General features: G+C 51.0%; 8 protein-coding genes across 8 annotated transcripts, besides 1 other annotated feature; 4 read left to right on the top strand and 4 right to left on the bottom strand.

The window, feature by feature from the left end:
- Positions 1–20,138: part of a sequence feature (contig 1.93 620..340023(-1)) that runs on past both edges of the window.
- ANIA_05268 (uncharacterized protein) lies at positions 276–1,398 on the bottom strand (the record flags this gene model as incomplete). The annotated part of the gene is made up of 4 exons (XM_657780.1): positions 276–468; positions 527–874; positions 937–1,186; positions 1,389–1,398. The coding sequence occupies 4 exons, from the start codon at positions 1,396–1,398 to the stop codon at positions 276–278; spliced, it is 801 nt and encodes a 266-aa protein (XP_662872.1).
- On the bottom strand, positions 2,525–3,671 carry ANIA_05269 (uncharacterized protein; the record flags this gene model as incomplete). Its single annotated transcript, XM_657781.1, has 5 exons — positions 2,525–2,603; positions 2,656–2,893; positions 2,945–3,149; positions 3,213–3,528; positions 3,580–3,671. 5 exons carry the CDS (start codon positions 3,669–3,671, stop codon positions 2,525–2,527), a joined length of 930 nt encoding a protein of 309 aa, XP_662873.1.
- ANIA_05270 (acyl-CoA dehydrogenase family protein) lies at positions 6,214–7,704 on the top strand (the record flags this gene model as incomplete). The annotated part of the gene is made up of 5 exons (XM_657782.1): positions 6,214–6,384; positions 6,442–6,751; positions 6,803–7,030; positions 7,086–7,175; positions 7,226–7,704. 5 exons carry the CDS (start codon positions 6,214–6,216, stop codon positions 7,702–7,704), a joined length of 1,278 nt encoding a protein of 425 aa, XP_662874.1.
- On the bottom strand, positions 7,880–10,310 carry ANIA_10656 (uncharacterized protein; the record flags this gene model as incomplete). Its single annotated transcript, XM_050612368.1, has 2 exons — positions 7,880–10,064; positions 10,108–10,310. 2 exons carry the CDS (start codon positions 10,308–10,310, stop codon positions 7,880–7,882), a joined length of 2,388 nt encoding a protein of 795 aa, XP_050468299.1.
- ANIA_10665 (acyl-CoA carboxylase subunit beta) lies at positions 10,642–12,628 on the bottom strand (the record flags this gene model as incomplete). Its single annotated transcript, XM_050612367.1, has 8 exons — positions 10,642–11,158; positions 11,204–11,297; positions 11,359–11,609; positions 11,666–11,976; positions 12,027–12,097; positions 12,145–12,212; positions 12,264–12,390; positions 12,445–12,628. The coding sequence occupies 8 exons, from the start codon at positions 12,626–12,628 to the stop codon at positions 10,642–10,644; spliced, it is 1,623 nt and encodes a 540-aa protein (XP_050468298.1).
- ANIA_05272 (uncharacterized protein) lies at positions 12,897–14,825 on the top strand (the record flags this gene model as incomplete). Its single annotated transcript, XM_657784.1, has 5 exons — positions 12,897–13,251; positions 13,314–13,589; positions 13,639–13,678; positions 13,723–14,432; positions 14,482–14,825. 5 exons carry the CDS (start codon positions 12,897–12,899, stop codon positions 14,823–14,825), a joined length of 1,725 nt encoding a protein of 574 aa, XP_662876.1.
- ANIA_05273 (protein hlyA) lies at positions 15,033–16,900 on the top strand (the record flags this gene model as incomplete). Its single annotated transcript, XM_657785.1, has 2 exons — positions 15,033–15,469; positions 15,538–16,900. 2 exons carry the CDS (start codon positions 15,033–15,035, stop codon positions 16,898–16,900), a joined length of 1,800 nt encoding a protein of 599 aa, XP_662877.1.
- Positions 17,192–19,501, top strand: ANIA_05274 (uncharacterized protein; the record flags this gene model as incomplete). Its single annotated transcript, XM_657786.2, has 7 exons — positions 17,192–17,262; positions 17,340–17,451; positions 17,533–17,615; positions 17,683–17,751; positions 17,807–18,135; positions 18,203–19,116; positions 19,169–19,501. 7 exons carry the CDS (start codon positions 17,192–17,194, stop codon positions 19,499–19,501), a joined length of 1,911 nt encoding a protein of 636 aa, XP_662878.2.

Below are 20,138 nucleotides of genomic sequence, written 5' to 3'. Positions count from 1 at the left end.
CTGATTGGCTTGCCGTTTCAAAATATAGGAACTAATATAGCTCTTGCCCCCTAGTGGTGGGGGTTATTCCAAAAACTGCCACTCTAGCGTCTTGTCACGGGCTAGCTAGCTACATAGGTGCAATTCGAGCAGATTAGACCATGAGGTCTGATCACAGTAACCTTTCTGTTTTAGTGGGAGTATGCTTGCCCGGACATGTGCTCTTACACAACGGCCATGTATCCGCACAAGCGGCACGCTTGGGTTTCTTGGCATGGCTTCCTACAGGTCACAGCTTAGGGGCCATTCCAGTCAGTTTTTGCTTTGGTCAGTTTCAAGACAGTTCCCCAGGGTCCGACGGAGCCATCTAGGGCATCGATTGCTGCCTGAGCTTGTGAGGCACTGGCGAAATCGACATAGGCGTAGTGGGGAGCAGTCGGTGCAGCTCTCCCTTGGTAATGCGGACAAATCGTTTTGCTTATTGCTTGTCTGTCAAGCAAGTAATGTGGTCAGTAATACTTTGACAAGCGCATAGGAAACTACTCACATGTCAAAGTTTTGGAAGAACTCGGCTAGTTTCTCGTTCATGTGAGCCTGAGACGACGGCTTAGGCAGACCTTGGACAATCAAGCGGCATTCCCTCGCAGCATAGCCCTTGAAATGCTGGGCTGCATCATTCCTCTGCCACCGATCAAACACATATCCCGAATTCTGGCCACTGCCTTTGCGTTGTTCCTTTGGAATGCATGGTTTCACCTTGACCGGCCGGCCGAGGAATTCGCGGCCATTCAGTTCGCCCACTGCCCGGTCCGCTTTGTCCTTTGTATCGAAGTCAATGAAGCAATACGAAGGGTTTCTGCCGCTGAAAGGATCAATAGAGATGTCAATTGCTGTACTAGAACAGGTTTTGTGTTAGCAGGTGCTGCAAGTGAGCAAAAGAGGTCTTGGGGCACACACAACTTATACCCTTCTTCCTCCAGGAATGCAGCAATCTCGTGTTTTTTTGCAGCATAGAGCAGATTCCCAAGGTAGATACGTCGACCCTCGGCTATCGCTGATGAGTCATTAATTGATCGTTGAGTTGTCTTCTGTGGTGGTTGAGCTTCGTGAATTGGTGAGCGGGGTGGAGCAGCGGGGTGATTCAATGGCTCTGCGGTTAAAGTGCGCCAGTTGGAGGAGGCAAATGCGCGGCCGCTCCCTCGTTGCTCTGTCGATAAATGTTGGTGTCAGACGGAAATGCACTGCAAAAGGGAGGAAAAGTACCTCTGCTTGGCCGATGCTGACCGTCTGATGTCATATTTCTTGTGTCTACTGGAATTTGAAAGCGGAGACAGAATGAGAAGAGTACACAGGTCGGTGGACCTAGAAAAAGGTGAGGTTGACGCCCCACCTGTCTTGGCAGCACCTACGGCAGACCATTACGACAAAACTGCAACAACCAAAATTCTATGTAGGGTTGTCTGTTAAGGGACGTATTTAGATGGATCTTCCTATCTAGACGTGCCGTACGTACAGGAAGGAATCGCTAAAGAAGAAAGGAGAAAGAAGGATTGTTGTTGTGAGGAAGTCTTGTAGGTGGCTCACCGCCTTCAGGACAGCGCAGGCCTTGGCCGAGTCACTAAGGTCTAAGGTCCTTGTATAGGCAAAGGACCCATAACATTGTCAACCCGCACCGCAACCTGCAGCAGGCCACTGCACTGCACTGCACTGCAGCAGTGTGGTAAGGGTTGCAAAATTGGCAGTTCACGCGGGTTGCGTGTTCTAATAGGCGAACGCGTGCGGGTTTGCGGGCCACCGTGCTGGTAAAAAATACATAAAAATACATAAAAATACATAAAAATTCATCAGAATTCACAGAATTCCATGAAATATCATAAAGATGTATAATATTGTAAAAATTGATTATGTATTTTTATGTATTTTTTACCAGCACAGTGGCCCGCAGATCTAGTAGTGCAGGTTGCGGTGCAGTGCAGGTTAGTTAATCTAGAACCCGCAAACCCGCGCGGGCAGATTTCTAACCCAGCGGGTTGTTCCCAACCCGCAACGAGTGCACCCCTAATATTTGATTTATTTTACGGTATTTTACTCCTCTCTGAAAAAAAGGCTGGAAAAGGACTTATAGGAACGCCCTTTAAAATTAGGATCCTTTATCAGGTAGTACTGAGGTCCAAGTAGGATTCGATATCAGCAGTGGTACTTACCGATCACCAAGGGCTTATACAGAAGTCTTTGGCGTTGCCATAACTGAAAGTATATAACTTCCAGCTGCCATCCTGGCTAGATTCTTCATTACTCTATGTATTCATACCGTCGTTGATGGTTAGATTTAAAGAGCAAGACCACTATCTTTTCAGATTCCTAGTGGTTGAATTCGAGTAAGAACGCCTATCGGTGATGCCGATGCATCTACATAGCCGACTATCCTGTGGCACGCCTGCTTTCATTTATATGAGAAGAGCAGAAGGCTAACTAGAGTAGACATATATAATTGCCAGATAGACTAACTATATGGTATAGTAATCAATGGGTACCGGGTGCCTGCTTATCCAATAGTTCCTTTAGGATGACTGGTGGATAAGCATTTTCCGTGTAGAGAAAGGGCCATCATGAGAAGTTCAGTTCTGTTGCGTGTGGTTAGCGTATATTAGTGTTTCCTATACTGCTGATAAGTACCGTTCTTTCAGTAGCATCATTAATCCCTGAACCAGCAACCCCTTGATGATTTGCGGCGCAAGGCCCTTATAGAGCCGTAACAGTCCTTCATTCCTTATAATATAAGCTAGAATCTCGGTGAATCCGGTGAAAGACTTTCCCTTTCGACTCTCAGGTGCCTCGGACTGGAGCATAGTTTTGGCGACTATGAGAGGGTGGGTGACGACCGTGGCCAACAACTTGGAGCAGGCCCCGAGTACTGGTGGATGTAAGTCAGTATAAATATCAACATTAGCTGAAAAGAACTTACAAAATGTGTCAAGCGCTCCAAGTTCCCTCGCCTTCTTCAACCTTCCCCTCAGCCACTGATAGAAGCCATATGTAATCATGGGATTGACGACCAGGATGAGGTTAACTTTGAACCCCCTCCACAACCCAGTCCATCCATCCTCGCTCTGCACTATATCCTTCATTGTCTCCCACAGGGGGAGCTTCTCAGAGTAATAATTGCGAGTCTGTTGGCGCGTACAAATAACAGCAATCGGATTCGTGCATAGTTGAGCCATAGCTCCACCTACCGCATTAAGGCCCAATTCCTTGACGATGCTACTTGAGTCGGAAAGCCCGAACGACTGGAGGGTGGACTGATGCACGTTGCGCGCGGTTGCTGTCCAGTAGAAATATGTAAAGTTCATGAATGCCGTGCTTGTAATAGAGCTCCCGAGTCCACTGTATAAACCGGCGATGCCCTCCTCTTGGACAATCTGAAAGATTGCGTCCAGCGCGTTGTTGTATAGGGCACCATTGTTGCCATCTGGATCAGCCTTGGCGTCATTATCTGAAATATGCCTTTGTTGTTTCTGGACTTGCACTTGTAGCCGGGTTTTGACTCTGCTCCGACTGACTGTTAGCATCCCACAGTTTTCTTCTGGAAGAACTGCTTACAATTCCAACGGGTATACAAGGGTATTTGCAAGAACAGCTGCCGTAGTGCCCGACACAACGCTATTCCACGGCGACAATTTCTGTTGGCTCATAGTGCTTTAGCCACTTAAGTAGATTAGATTGATCGGAAAATTGGCATCCTGTAGTGCATGTGGTGCATGTCTCTGTCCCTATGACTGCAACGCCAGCGGTCCGCACAGAAACTCGGTCCGAGCAGCGGTCCGCATTGGCCGCCTTAGTCCCTACACAGTATGACCATTCTGGCACGTTTACCCAGCTCTTAGTAGTAGCGCTTGGGGCCTGATTCTACCGAGCAACCTGAAGGAAACGGTACTACATATTTAGTCCACTTGGACATCCGCCACTGTGTCTTTAGCTCTTCATCGACTTAAAATTCACTCTCAGCCGGCTTTAATGAGCCATTCAAGGCTATTGTTTCTAACATAGTTCTAAGCACCTAGTTTTGAACCAAGCATTCAAAGGCTAGTGCTGTTTACGACTCCTGGGCTGGAATATGGCCGGAAAGGCTTGAGCAGTCTCCTCTTCGTAAACATAGTCAGCTGCGGAACAGGATGCACTTAGTTACCTCTTCCAATACAGCTGCGGAGATTCAGTCTTCGAATATTTTCGTATGTTTCTCCTATTTCTTGACCCCTGACAGAGAATCTCACTCCACCCATTGCAAATAAAATGACATCACGAGCCGTGGCAGCCATCACGTACACCGGGCTTTCTTATTCAGCTTTGACATACTTAAAATGACTTTTACGTACCGTTGAGTATCCGTTTCTTCAGCCTCTCCTGCCTGGGCGATATACGCTCATCAAAAGCATTCCCTGCACCTCTGACACACTAGGCATGACTGATGGCTACCAAGCGAGGATTCGGAGCATATCAGAGGATGGCTGTTGCTCCCCATGAGTTCTTCAAGCCCGCATGACAAGTCGGACCTACAATACAACATGGTTCTGCTCGGCAAACAGACTCAAGGTGTCACAGGCTATGGCCTGGATTTTGGTTGTCGGCCATGCCCTCAACCCAGTTCTAATTAAGGTTTCTGCAACATCTATATACGGCCTCGGAATTGCGGCCTCGAAGCTTAGGAAAGGATATCCGTCCTCCTAACTTCGGGAAAGGAGTCCGTCGGCTTACAGGTCCGGGAAGTCAGAAAGGTTGATAAAGGGAGGAGGAAGATATCTGCGCTTCTATCTTTTGTTTCTTTTCTCTAAGCTTGTGATACTCGTGAATACAGGACAGCCAGTGGAAAACAGTACTGCCTACGCCCGTTACACAAGGTCCGCAGAAGGTCATCGTAGATCCACGGTACGAAAAAGAACATATGATTCTATCTTAACAATCAGGACAGGCCGTAAATATCACGTTAGGGGACTGCCTGACATCTGAAATTTTTGCGTTTGCAGGAGGCCTACCTGGGATCGATGCAGTGAACTGCTATCCGCTCAAAAGAGACGACTACTGATTACCAAACACCGGTCCCCCTGCCCAGCACTCAGCGTTGCTCCTGTCCTATCGATGTTGAGGGATGTTTCGTAACTATCAGATTTGCTGCTTCCAGCCTTTTCGTTTTCATGATCAAGTACAACACTGCCTGATTGCAGCCACTTTAAGCTCCATGTATGGGGTCCTTGGAGGCACACTGGAAGTTCCCTCATGCCCGTGCTCACGGCCATTTACCGCTATTGTATGCCTTTGAATTTAGAACGGTTAGTATGGCCGGTGTCACTGCCTATTAGATCCCCGTTGACCTGTGAGGCTGGGACTTGGGGTCGACGATGCGTTTCAGCGATTCATCAGCGATTTCGCTGCCTGGAAGGGCCAGTTCTTTGAGCCTCTCCTGTGATGACCAATGATCTAAGCAGCCAATGATAGTTTTAGTTTTAGACCTAGGGAAAGAGCTTTAAAAATAGCGACAATACTCCCACGCTTGATGTTCTCGCAAACAAACTCCGTAGGTAGAATGCGATCTCGCGTTCCTTGGAACTGAGGCTTGCGCCAAATTGCATGAACTGCACCACATTTGATGCCAGACCCAGGGCCAGAATTTTACGTTGGGGTCTCCCGCAATTATATGACCTACCTGAATATGTTTAGGATTAAGGTGAACTGTGGAACTCCTTCTCCTGGCTCTACTATGAGGACTGTCAGGCAAGGGCTTCCTCGGAGACTTGGGAATCTATCGCTGCAAGAGGCCGGGTCGGGCGCGAAGCTGCGTCAAGTTATTGAGGAGAGAGAGTTGTACTTAGCATTGAGGCCACCATGGGGTTTGAATTTATACGCAGATGGTTGGGCCGTAGTTGGTGGATTATGGTGGTACCCCAACTACTCTGCCGGTCTGTGTAGAACCGGGTAAATTATCTACGAGTGTAACATCGGACTAACTATGTAATAACTATATCGCAATAATACTTAGATAAGCTGAATAGCGTTGGCAGGCATCGACCGAGCCTTCTCAGCAACATAATCCAGAGTCCTTCGGCATGCGGTCCGATGGTCGGCGTCCACGGACCGACAGCATCGAGCAAAATAGACATATCCTATATAGTTTATAACGAAAACAATAACCTCACACAGTCTACATATACCTTTAGCAAAAGATACGCATTTCTCCACACCATGTCATCATCAAGTCTTCCCTTCGCCGACCCTCTCTGGCTTAACCGGAGGTACAGCCCCTACTACAAGGAGTCCCACCGACGCCTGCAAAAGGAAGCCCGGTCGTATATCGACACCCACATAGCCCCATATTGTGACGAATGGGAAAAGAAGGGTTCCGTTCCTGTAGAAGTATGTACTCAACACACTCTGAAGTCCTTGATAATATGCATTCCTAACGTTGCACAGGTGTACCAGCGCCACGCTGCGCTTGGATATACAGCGGCCACCCCATTTCCCCTAGCCACGGACTATCTGCGTGGCCAGAAGCTCCCTGCGGGAATCAAAGCCGAAGAATGGGACGGCTTCCACGACTTGATTGTCATCGACGAGATTGCGCGATGCGGCTATCTTGGTGTTATCTGGGCACTGGGATGTGGCAATTCAATTGGCGGGCCGCCTGTCATCAACTTTGGGAATGAAGAGCAAAAGAACCGATTCCTGCCCGATATGCTAAGTGGGAAGACACGATTTTGTCTGGGTGTTACAGAGCCGGATGGTTCGTACTCTTATCTACGCATAGTTTTATGCTGTGGGCTAATTGGGACAGCTGGATCCGATGTTGCGGGCATCACCACGACCGCAGAACGCCGCGGTGACAAGTATATCGTGAACGGGGCGAAGAAGTGGATTACCAACGGTATTTTTGCAGATTATTGTACAGCTGCTGTGCGGACAGGAGGCGAGGGTATCGCTGGGGTGTCGGCCCTGGTGATTCCACTCAATGCGTCCGGCGTAACGCGCAGGAAGATTGACAACTCGGGTGTCCTTGCCAGCGGTATGCATGTAGTCTACATGTGCGAGAACTATCCTGAACTGACGCATTCATGAAGGGTCTACGTATATCGAATTTGACGACGTTGAGGTGCCCGTGTCCAACCTTCTCGGCGAAGAAAACAAAGGGTTTCCCATTATCATGAACAGTATGCCCTGCGACTACCCTACCACCAGTTGTCGTGCCTGACATGGATAGACTTTAACCACGAACGTCTCTGGCTTGCTTGTACATCGCTGCGGATGGCTCGCGTCTGTGCGGAAGATGCTTATCGTCACGCCATAACCCGCGAGACGTTCGGTAAGAAGCTTATCGAGAACCAGGTGATCCGGGCCAAGTTCGCAGCAATGGGACGAAGTCTCGACTCAGCATATGCATGGATGGAGCAACTCGTGTACATGGCGGAGACAGCAAAGGCCAATCACACCGACGCGGCAATGGGAGGCCTGTTTGCCAACCTTAAGGTCCTTGCGGGACGGACCCTGGAGATGGTAAATAGGGAAGCCCAACAGGTCCTCGGGGGTCTCGGGTACTCGAAGAACGGCCGGGGGGCTCGAATTGAGCAGATCAGTCGCGATGTTCGGGTTATGGTTGTCGGGGGTGGGAGCGAGGAGATTCTGTCGGAGCTGGCCGTGAACCAGGAAATCAGGGCAATGGGAAAGTTGAGCAAGTTGTAGATATTAGGTCATAATGGGTAACAAATAGAAGAGACTTGCGTGTATCGTGACTACCTGTATACAAACACGTACTGATCCTGCTGTAAGCCATTGCAGAACGACATTGACGGGAAACAGTGGCCCCATCCGACAACCAGAACTCGTTAAGCATATTAAATTGAACGAATGCTAAATATTACTTAACAGTACACAGAGTCTTTCCCTCCTCAACAGCATCACCCTCCTTCCAATTTGTCTCAAACTGACCATCTGCAGAGGCACTGATCGTCACCTCCATCTTCATGCTCTCGATCACCATTACAATGTCTCCTGATTTGACCTGCTCCCCGTTCTTCTTGAGCGTTGACAGCACCTTACACGGCATCGGCGCAGTCACAGTCCTCTGCTCCTGATTGTTCTCACCGCTAGCGGCAGCACGCGTGCTCTCGACAAAGGATAAAGAGGTGTCACGCTTGAACTCCACGGACGCTCCAATCGCTGGAATATGGCAGAACACAGTCTGCGTGCGATTGAGACACCCTGCGAGGGCTTCGAGTCGATTGATAGCCACGGATACGTAGGCGAGGAGCTTCGTTCCATTGATACTGATTTCCAAGGTGCTTGATAGCCATGATTCCTTGAGTGCAGGGTCCCCCTCCGCAGGCTTCCATGACTCAATCTTCACGGCGTACCGTGTGCCTGAGAGATTTACTAGATCATCTCGCAGCACTTTGCTAACTTTCTGGTAGCGTGCACTTGTCCCCGCAGGCTTTTTGACGTCGTTTGAGGTATCAATCTCAGGAATAGCAAGCAGGTGTGCTTCTTGAGTGGCGGATGGCCCGGTGTTATCCGGGGTCCAGACGCACATGAGTGGTGTCGTCGGGTCTGTCTCCGGTAGAGAGTACGGCCAGTCGACCATGGTAACGACATCATACTGCAGATTGACCGGGTCATGGTGCTGATTTCGGAAGCGCCGCCGCACATTCTGAAAAGGACGCTTTTGAGACGCAGATAAGGCGGCCAGGTGACGCAGAGCAACTGCCGGGACTATCGGCAGGGACTTGCGTATCTCAGCAATTAGGCCACCAGGCTCGTGAAGTAGCTCATCGAGATGTAAGCTGAGGAAAGACGTTGTGTATGCAGGGTTATGGAATGCCTTATGCAGGAGGCATCGCTGCATCAGAAGCTGATTGGTTTGGACACCAGCGCAGATTGTATGCGCGAGGACTTTGACCATTTTCTCTATAGCGAGGGCTCTTGTCGGTGCCCAGACGACAATCTTCGCAATCATAGAGTCGAAATATATCGAGACTGAGGAGCCTGACTGTACTGCAGCCTCGTAGCGAACATCACGGCCTGGCCCCAGCACGCCGGATGCTGGCAGCCACAAATGGATCTTGCCATGCTCAGGGAAGAAGTTCTTGCGTGGATCTTCGGCGCAGAGGCGGCATTCGATTGCGTGACCTTGTTGGGTGAGGCCTTGGAGCGCAGGTAGAGCACGTAGACTTCCCCCTGCAGCTACATAGAGCTGCAGCGAGACCAAGTCCACGCCTGTCACCTCCTCCGTGATGGGATGCTCGACCTGGAGACGGGCATTGACTTCGAGGAAATAGAACTTGCCAGTCACAGCATCGACGACGAATTCAACGGTGCCAGCATTTTCGTAGCCAAGGAGTTTGGCAATGCGCACAGCGGTAGCACTCATCTCTTGCCTCGTCTTCTCCGTCAGAAAGGTGCACGGCGTTTCCTCGATGACTTTCTGATGTCGTCGTTGCACTGAACAATCGCGCTCGAAGAACGAGACAACCTCTCCATACGAGTCTCCCAGTAGCTGAATCTCAACATGTTTGCTGCTCTCAACGTACATCTCAAGAATACAATCGGCGGATCCGAAAGAACGCAGGGCCTCAGACTGTGCCCGCTCCAACTCGGCTTGCAACTGTCCAGCTTCCCGGATGATTCGCATTCCCTTGCCACCACCGCCAGCAGACGCCTTGAGCATGACAGGAAAGCCGATCTGTGCAGCAATCCTACTAAGCTCCGGTGCGTCTTGGCTTGATCCTACGTAGCCAGGTATTAGGGGGACATCTGGCGCATGCTTGCTGAGGTACTCTTTTGCCGCACGCTTGTTGCCCAAAGTGGACATGGCGGTATCACTTGGCCCGATGAATATCATTCCTGCGTCGCGGATGGACCGAGCAAACTCAGCGTTCTCACTGAGATAGCCGTATCCGGGATGGATGGCGTCCGCGTTTACAGACAGAGCGGTGCGGATAAGGAGTTCTCCATCTAGGAACGGATTGCGAGGGCATTGATCAATGCTTCCAATATTAATGGCCTCGTCTGCATCTCTAATATGGCGAGATGATGTGTCTCTGCTTCTGTTAGCGACAACGTGTCTTCATGCAAAAAGGGAGAACATACTCATTGACGTAGACCGCGACGGTAGCTATGTTGAGCTTGTGACACGTCTGAATAATACGACAGGCGATCTCGCCGCGGTTTGCAATCAAGACCTTCTTGATTATCGGTCGGCCATCCTCGCCTAATGGTGATGGGGCGACGTAGAGTGGCGGCCGTAAGGGTGCCGCGTGGACGGTCTCGCCGTTAAGGGAGGGATTTGCCATAATGGAAGCACAATAGTAGAAAATATGCGACTGTAACTCAGATGTGTCCTGACGATATCTATTTGATTTCACTGCAAGTGTAAGGTGCTATGTTACTTAGTCTTGGATAGCACCTCGGACATCGGATATCGGACCGCATTCTCGTCGGACCGTCTCCAGATCGACCATCACCATTCTCCACTCCGGAACGACAGGAGGTGGCCCATTCTCTGGGGAGGAATAGTACTTTGTCGATCTGAGGTTCGATATTGGAGGGGCGTTGTTAAAGTAAGGATAGGGGCAAGCGTTCAAATTCGACGAGACTATATACTAGATAGAAAAGCTACAAGACCTAAATTCTAGCTAAAAGATGATGTGTCTCCGTTCCCTTGACCCCATTCAAATTGACGACCTCGAGGCACATCCCTAGAACGTCCCTCGTGTCCCTCGGGTCAATGATGCCATCATCAATGAGCATGGAACTGGTCGCGTAGCACTCACTATCCCGCGCCGCACTCTGGCGGAAACTCTCTACCTGTTTCTTCAGCAAGGTCGGCTCCAGGACCTTACCTTTAGACTTGGCGCTCTGAAGCTGCACAGTCTCCATTACCCCGGATAGCTGATCTGGGCCCATGACGCTGCACCGGCCCGTGGGCCAGGTAAAGATGAAGCGAGGCTTATAGGCTCTTCCGCACATGGCATAATTACCGGCTCCGTAGGACGCGCCTACGATGATGGAGATGTGAGGCACAGTAGAGCAGCTCACAGCCGAGACGAGCTGAGCGCCCATCTTGATGATGCCGGCGTGCTCGGCCTTGGCTCCGACCATAAAGCCGGTGACGTTGTGGAGAAAAATGATGGGAGTGTTTCTAGCATAATCAGCAAGATGCACTGGGCCACTGAGAAAGACTTACTCCTGGTTGCACATCCGAATGAACTGCGCGGTTTTGGCGGCTTCATTAGGATTGATGACGGAGATTTGATTTGCGACGATTCCCACGGGAAATCCTGTATCCCGCAGTTAGCGACTCGTTCACACGCAAATGGGATACAGCATCCGCTGCTGTACCTAGAATATGAGCCCACGCGTTGATCATGTTCGTGCCGTACTTGGGCTTGAACATGGACAGGCGCGAATCATCAACAATCCGCAACAACACTTCCAACATGTCGAACGGCTTCCGAATATCAGGATTAACAAGATAAAGGAGGTCCTGGGCTGGATATCGGGGCTCAGCAGGCGATAATAAGCTATGGAGAGGCACTGCTCGCTCTCGTAGGGTTGAAACCCACTCTCGAGCCTTCACGATGGCGTCGAACCTGCGTATAATTAGCAGGATGCAGGGGACAAACTTCATTATATCCGTCAGGCATACTCGTCAATGGCAATTTGGTCGGCCAGACCCGTGACTGTCGCGTGGACGTTCGCTCCTCCCAACTCTTCGGCGCCAATAACTTCTCCTGTAGCCATTTTCACAAGAGGGGGTCCTCCCAGGAAAGCCTGCGCCTGGTTCTCCACGAAAATGGTATAGTCTGACAGCGCAGGATGATAAGCTCCCCCCGCTGTAGAGGAGCCAAAGACAATGGCACAGGATGGCTTTCCGTGCTGCGTGCGCACCGCCAGGTCCCGGAAGAGCTGACCTCCCTTGTGGAAGACGCGGAACTGCTGGGGGAGAAAGACCCCGGCCTATAGATGTCAGATCAGGTTGCCTGTATGTTATTGGCTAGTGGGAGTACCGATTGCACGAGTGAGATCAGGGGCAAGTCGTTTTCAAACGCAATTTCCATCATGCGGTTTACTTTAAGAACTGCGAAAGTCAGACTGTAAAACATAGAGTCTGAGATACCAACTAACCAGTCATCTCATTCCACGCGCCTCCACTTTGCGTTGGTATGTGGGACATAAGGAGACACGGCCGGCCACTATGCTCATCAGCACGCCAAACAATACTAGGGAGAATGACGTATGCGCACCTAACATTGCCAATTCCAGCAATCAGGTTCGCACACGGCGTTGAATTAGGGTTCTCAAATCCTGCAAAGGCACCGAGTTCCAGAAATGGCGTGTCTTGGTCTAGAAGAAGTGCCACTCGATCTCTTGCTGTGCCCGGATTAGTCGAACGGTGCAGGACAAACGGAAGCAAGCGTCACGCACGTAATAGCTGTCCCCTTGATTGATGACGATTTAGAGAGACCTCATTTCCCTCAGCGGCAACATGCTTCAAAGCTTCCTCAAAGCGAATAAGGATGTCGCCCCAGTCGGCCTTGTTCTGTTGCAGATGCTTGGCCCTTAGGTCCAGGCGGGAGGATATAACTGGGTATGTCGATTCTGTCGCCATGGCAAGCGGTATATCCCAAAGTATAGTCACTGAGAATCACAGTACCTACGGAATAATGAATTAATTGTAGAACCTGGTGAGCTCTGTTCGTGCTGATCGTGTCGGACCGATGGCCCGGCAGACCTCCGGGGGATCGGCCCAGAGCGACTCCACGTCCTTTTCTTGGGTATAGGCCATGTGCCATAAATGGAGTATTGGCTCTATGGAGTGGATTGCAGTGTAATGATCTATCAAGTCAGTTTTTAGACTCGCTGCCACTGTCACCAAAATGTCCGCCCAGCTTTCTCTCGTCCACGGCCCAAAAGAGCCTCCCCTCTGGCTCGATAAGACATTATGCAACGTAATCGACCAGCAAGAGGCATCATACCCCGACCGGACGGCACTTATTGTTCCATGGCAATCGACACGGCTCTCGTATTACCAACTCGCCGAGCGAAGCCGGGTTGTCGCAAAGGCGCTGCTTAGTGCGGGACTGCTCCACGGCGAATGCATCGGGATCATGGACGGAAACAGCTACGAGTATATCGAGATCTTCCTTGGTGCGGCACGAATTGGGTGTCCGGTGGTTGTTCTGAACAACACGTATACTCCGGATGAGCTGAGGAATGCGGTTTATCGCAGCTGTACGATCCCATTATCCACGCTGCTCTTCTAGAACTACGAACTAATGGTGGTATACCTATAGCTTGCAAGGCCGTGTTTATTGCGCCAAAAATCGGGACGCGGAGTCTGATGGGGCATGTTGAAAATCTTCAGGATCGAAGCTCGAAGAATCCTACATTGTCGGAATTGCAGTATATTGTCCTCTTGAGAACAGAAAAGCTAAGCCCTGCTAGCGAGATTTTGCACACATACAGCAAGTTTCTGCGACCGAAACCCTCAGGGGATGTGGAGAAGGCACTGTTCCAGGCACAAGCATCGCTTGCGCCAGAAGATGTTCTCAATCTCCAGTTCACATCCGGTACGCGCCTTCTGATTGATAAGTCCCCCCAAGCTGACATTATGTACAGGAACGACCGGCTTACCAAAGGCAGCGATGTTGACAAACATGTATGTTCCCCATTCTCTTTGCAAGGCTGGTATTAACAAGACAGAAACATTCTCAACAATGCACGCTTCGTGGGCAATGCCATGCGCCTGACTCCGTCCGACGTCGTCTGCTGCGGTCCACCCCTATTCCATTGTTTCGGTCTTGTCATGGGTTTCCTCGCATCGTTTTGCTACGGTGCCTCGATCATCTTCCCTTCGGATCACTTCAATGCAAGTTGCGTTGTCGAAGCTCTAATGGCTGAGGACGCGACGGTTCTCCTAGGCGTACCGACAATGTTCATATCCGAGCTGGAAATCCTCACTAAGACAGGCCAGAAGCCACGTCGACTGCGTACGGGACTGGCATCGGGCTCACCAGTCTCTCAAACTCTCATGAATGAGATCCGGGCACGCATGGGTGTCGACAAAATGCTGATCGCCTACGGCATGACGGAGACGAGTCCGGTAAATTTTATTACCTCGCTGGATGATCCTGAGAACAAGCGGATCTCTACAATTGGGCGCGTTATGCCACATACGGTTGCGAAGGTGGTGGATAAACAGGGGAAGATTGTTCCTCAGGGGCAGAGAGGGGAGTTATGTGTTGGTGGCTATGCGCTGCAGAAGGGATACTGGAAGAATGAGGAGAAAACGAGGGAAGTGATGAAATACGACGCGAATGGCATGCTTTGGATGCATACTGGCGACGAGGTGATGATTGATGAAGGAGGATATGGCCACATCACTGGGCGTATCAAAGATCTGATAATCCGCGGTGAGCATACAAGAAACTAAGTAGAGCTACTAGCTAATTATCTTACCAGGAGGAGAGAACATATTCCCAAGAGAGATTGAGGACCGCCTGGTTGCCCATGACTCCATCACGGAAGCGAGTGTAGTAGGAATCAAGGACGAGAAGTACGGCGAAGTTGTGGGCTGTTTTCTGAAACTGACGCCAGGATGCCAGAGAGTGCAAGACACAGAGATCCAGCAGTGGGTTGGGGGCAATTTGGGCAGACATAAAGCTCCGCAGCATGTCTTCTGGATTGGTGATGTAGCAGTGGGCGACGACTTCCCCAAGACTGGCAGTGGCAAGCATCAGAAGCACCTGCTCAGGGACATTGGGAACCGCCTGGTTGCACAGCGGAAACTGAGGGCGCGCCTATAGAAATTGAAATGCAAAGTTCATTTGATTTCGTATATTCTGTAGACAGTAAAATGTTACATACCGTAGATCAGCTGTCGGTCCGACGTCGGATAGCCCAGGGGTCCAGTAAGCCCACACTCTATGAACGCTACAGTCACCCCGGACCGGGCAAAACCACATTAAGGCTTGCATAAGCCTCTCTTTTTTGATGCTGATACCTAAGTCAAGATGCAGAACTCGACCAAAACAGTGCGAATCGTGGAGGTGGGCCCGCGAGATGGCCTCCAGAACATCCCACAGTCGATCGACAGCACCATCAAGCTGGACCTCATTCGTCGACTGCGTGATGCTGGGCTGCAGACTATCGAGCTGACTTCATTTGTTTCTCCCCGTGCAATTCCACAGCTTGCCGATGCACAGGTGGTAGTACAGAATGCCGACATCCAAAAACTCCTAAAGAATCCTAAACTGCGACTACCGGTCCTAGTTCCCAATCTCAAGGGACTAGAGAGAGCACTACACAATGGCATCAAAGAAGTTGCGGTGTTTATCAGTGCGACCGAGGGATTTAGCAGAGCGAACATCAACTGTACCGTCGACGAAGGACTCGAGAGAGCTCGACAAGTGGCCTCTAGGGCAGCCAGCGCAGGGCTTTCGGTGCGAGGGTATACGGTTCCTGTGTTCTCGAGCTTATCATCATTGTGCTAATATTTACTTGTCTGATTATTTATAGTTACGTTTCGTGTATTTTCGCAGACCCTTACGACGGTCCGACACGGCCCTCCTCTGTTCTCCGGTGCACAAAAGCCCTCCTAGATGCAGGCTGCTACGAAGTTAGTCTTGGTGACACCTTGGGAATTGGCACTCCTGCCGACGTGCGCTGGCTGATAACATATCTACAAGATAATGGGGTACCTTTGGAGATGCTGGCCGGCCACTTTCACGACACTTACGGCGGCGCGGTTGCAAATGTGTGGGAAGCGTACAAGTGCGGATTGAGGATGTTTGACAGTAGCGTTGCTGGACTCGGAGGATGTCCATTTGCGCTTGGAGCGAAGGGAAACGTGGCCAGCGAGGATTTAGTATATATGTTCGAACGGTCGGGGATCCACACAGGAGTAGATCTGTCAAAGCTAGTCGAAACTGGAGAATGGATCTCGAGGCAGCTATCTATCGCAAACAGCAGTCGAGCAGGTGCAGCATTGTGGGCAATGCGCAAGCAAACGGCTGTTCCCAAATCACCCAAAGTTTCAGTCTCGTGGAAGCTCGTCAAGCAAACAGAGGGTCTGCAGCTGTTCCGGTCGGGGGTCAATCTGAGGATCAACTTGAATAGACCCAAGAATGGAAATGCTCTCACGGCCATAATGGCGCAAGATCTTACAGAGGCTGTCACGAATGCCGGACGAGATGCGACCATTTCACGAATTATCCTGACTGGAAGTGGCAAGTTCTTCTGCACCGGGATGGATCTGGGCAAGGGAAGCACCGCAGTGGGTCAGGGGGGCTCCAGCAGCAATGCGCAGTTTGACCGACTGACAAATCTCTTTGAAGCCATTGACCAGTCCCCCAAGGTCACTATTGCGTGTTTGAATGGACCCGCATTCGGGGGCGGCGTTGGACTGGCCTTCGCCTGCGATATGCGCTTTGCAGTTAGGGCTGCGAGTGTAACGCTCAGCGAGGTCAAGCTGGGTCTTTGTCCAGCCACCATCTCCAAGTACGTCATTCGAGAATTTGGAATTGCTCTTTCGCGGGAGGCGATGCTCTCTGCAAGGCCAGTGTCAGCCGGCGAGTTGAAGGCACGCGGGCTGGTAGTTGAGCTCGCAGACAACGCAGAGGCACTGCCGGGTCTGCTCGACCAATTCCTTACCCAGCTCAAGGCTGCCTCTCCTGAGGCCTCTCGCATGTCGAAAGAGCTCATCCGCCTGGCTTGGGCGCATGGGGGAAAGGAGGAACAGGCGAAAGGGATCAGGGCTCTATTTGACGGCATGATGCGGCCGGATGGGGATGGGGCTCACGGTGTCAAGGAGTTCCAGGCTAAACGTTCAGTGGATTGGGATGCGTATACACTGCGAAGGGTGGATTCAGCTAAGCTGTAGCTGTGGCAGAATTCATCACTTTATAAATATCCGTAGTGCACTCTGGGACTCGGGGCCGCCCCCGGTTCCGCACATCCGGGGACGTGGAGCACACACTATAGCAACCAATTATAATTTGTTTTCTTGGATTATTGCAAGTTAATTGTGGGTCTATCCCCGCACTAACTGAGTGTCTCGACTGGGTGGTCAGTCCAAGGTCCTTTTGCTTCCTTGCAAACACTCCCTTCTCCTCTCACCCCCTGCCCCTCCGGCACTCTCCTGTACATGCCCATCATAATCTCAGCCACCATAATGGAACACGATTCAGATCGACTGAATGCCGGTATTACCAAGCGCATCCGCCAGGCTTGTGCCAGTTGCCGGTGCGTGACCGCTGCCCCATGCTACGGGTTGCTCCGCTGGCGCTCTTCTTGCTAACGCCTGAGATTGTCATTGGTAGACGTCGCAAGACAAAATGCTCCGGAGAGCGACCTGTATGCTTTCACTGTCGTCGCAGCCGTAAGCGCTGCGTATATGAGCCGTACTCGATGACCATTGGCGACTCCAGCGCTGTGCCTCACCCGCCGGCACCCGCGCACGATAACGTTGGTTCTTCCCTATTCCTTCTCATTACTATTTTATATCTGACGTAGTGCCAGAGCGCGATTCTGCAACGGATCAATATGCTCGAGTCGCGTCTGGCCGAGCTCAGCGACCGCGCCGTTCCCCAGTCCCTGTATGTCGACGTCTCTTGACTCTTCTCCGCAGCAGAATACTGAACCCGCTCTCCTTCCTTCTCGCAGAACGTCGCCAGCTGATATCGGAATTTCTCTGACTTCATCGTCCCCTCTACGCTTCAGCGACGAGCAGTGGTAAGCTGGCCTGCACCCCGAACGACAGTCGACTGACATGCTGCCACCGAACCAGCACCGTTCCTCCTTCCTCAGTGTTGCAATCCGTCATCCAAACATTCTTTGACCACATTCACAACCGCCCATACTCATATATTCAAGAGGCCGCCTTCCGGCGGAAACTCGAAATGGGGCTCGTGCCAAACTGCCTGCTTCTCGCGGTACTAGCGTCCGCTGTTCGCTTTTCCACGCACGATTATTACGAAGGACAAAAGCAAGAAGCGACCGAAGTGTACTCCAAAGGGTCATGGATGTCGGTGCTCACCGAGCATCTCACAGTGGCGGATAATTTGAGCGTTGAGGTTGTACAAGCCGTGAACTTGCTTGCGATTGTGGACTATACGGGTAGGCTGGATCCTCATCTACAATCACCATCTTAATACAAAGTCGGTTATCTGACAATCTATCCCAGCGGGTCACGTCAGTTCTGCCTGGCTCAAAGTTGGCGTTGCCGCGCGCATATCCCAGGACCTACGCCTGATGATGGATCCTTCCGACGCACTATCATTTCCTGAACAGGAGGAGCGCCGGCGGGTCTTCTGGTCAGGGTATTTACTTGACAGGCTCATTTCATGTGGAAAATCCAGGCCGCTGTGCATTCACGACGAGGATTGCCATGTTCGTCTTCCATGCGATGAAGAAACGCTCCAGGCTGGGCAAGTACAGAAAACGCATACCCTGCACGAGCTCCTCAGCTGGGACTCAAAAATCGACCACGATCAGCCTCCTAGTCCATTCGGACTAGTAATCTTGATGGCATCTATCTTTGGACGCTGCACTAGATATGTCCACCGAGAGTGTAACCCCGATAAAACGCCGCCGTGGGACACGAATTCAGAGTTCTCTAAGATCAACTCGTCCTTGCTGCTGATGGAATCCTACTCCAGGAGCAGACGGCTCTCTATCGTTGATACGCTTCGTGACAAGGAATCAACGCACAAGTCAGAAGCAGAGCAGGTAGTATTCGCTCATACTCTGTTTCACCTCTGCCACTGTTTACTCAACCATCCGTTCCTCTCGCGGCTGCGCTTGAGGCCCTTTGGGTCGAAAGTGCCCACCAGCTTTATTCTGCGTGTCTTACAGGCGGGGAGCGAGCACGCCAACGAGCTACTAGACTTGGTGCGCGGGGCGAGCGAGGCAGGCTTTCCCCTGCAATCATCATTCTACGCATACTGTATCGTCGTTGTAGGGGGGATACAGTCTTTAACGTTCCACTACGAGGCATCCAGAAACGACCGGGGATCGGCAGGTACTTTACAACGCTTTCATGACAGTCTCAACACACTTGAACGGTTAGCGGGGACATGGTCTCACGCGGCAAACATGGTATGTTTGAACTTCTTTTGTTGTTTCCCTGTCGTTAACCCTCTTTTTCTAGACCGTCCGACTCCGTGAGTTCCACGCTCAGGCACATATGTTTTCCTCGCTCCTAGATCCCGCCTGCATAACAGACGAGATGTACGACGCAGCAATAATAGCGCTTTGGACAATGCTTGATTATGGTATGGTGGGCTCCAGTGTCGGTGATAGCCCCAATTGCTCGGAGCCACTTATTTCCAATATACCGTCACCTTCGCCATGGGTTCTGGGATCTGATATATTCAATACACCCTCGCTTGAAATGGGAGACACTGACCCACATCTGCTCGGTGGTTTGACACCCTTTACGCATTTCAATCGTGAAGTGGACAATCTTTTGCATCCCTGCTGAAGCGTATGTCAGCAGCAACTGAATGACTTGATGTAATATGAGGTAAACTGATATAGACCTGGTTACTGTCGACACTAATATCAGGCAAACGAATTACGCTTCGTAAATCCAACTCGTATTCGGTAACCAAGAGTCACCCAGATAACAAAGACCAAGCGAAGACGCTGAGTAACAATTATAAATAGTCACGTATGTTGAGCTTGGGTCCAATTTGGTAGGTTCATGAGCGTGAAACAGATACAAGTCGGAACCGAATCAGAGCTATTAGACGGTTTCTACGGATATCTTGAAGCCAATAAAGAGTCCGGAGTATGCCCAGGTCTGGCGTCGTAGAAATTTTTATGCTATGGATCTGCGGGGATGATGGACAGGCGCCTGATAAGGTTTCTCACATTATTGCTGGATTCGGCAACTCAGGCTATCTGCAGCGCCACCGGCTCGTATCGTCTCCTAAGGTGGTTCCCAGACTAGGCTGGAATGACGCGGAACCAACCTTATCTGTGGGTAGCGGAATACTCTCTGCGCTACGGAGCTGACACATGATGCGCCGTTGGCCTGGCCCTTTATCGGCACGTAGTGGCGGCTGGACCTAGTCAATGGCGGGGGATCTGCCCTATTAAGGGGCTGAGCAGAACCA

Source organism: Aspergillus nidulans, chromosome V, assembly GCF_000011425.1.
Source record: "Aspergillus nidulans FGSC A4 chromosome V".
NCBI lineage: Eukaryota > Fungi > Ascomycota > Eurotiomycetes > Eurotiales > Aspergillaceae > Aspergillus > Aspergillus nidulans.
This window is presented reverse-complemented; position numbering and strand designations above follow the sequence as displayed.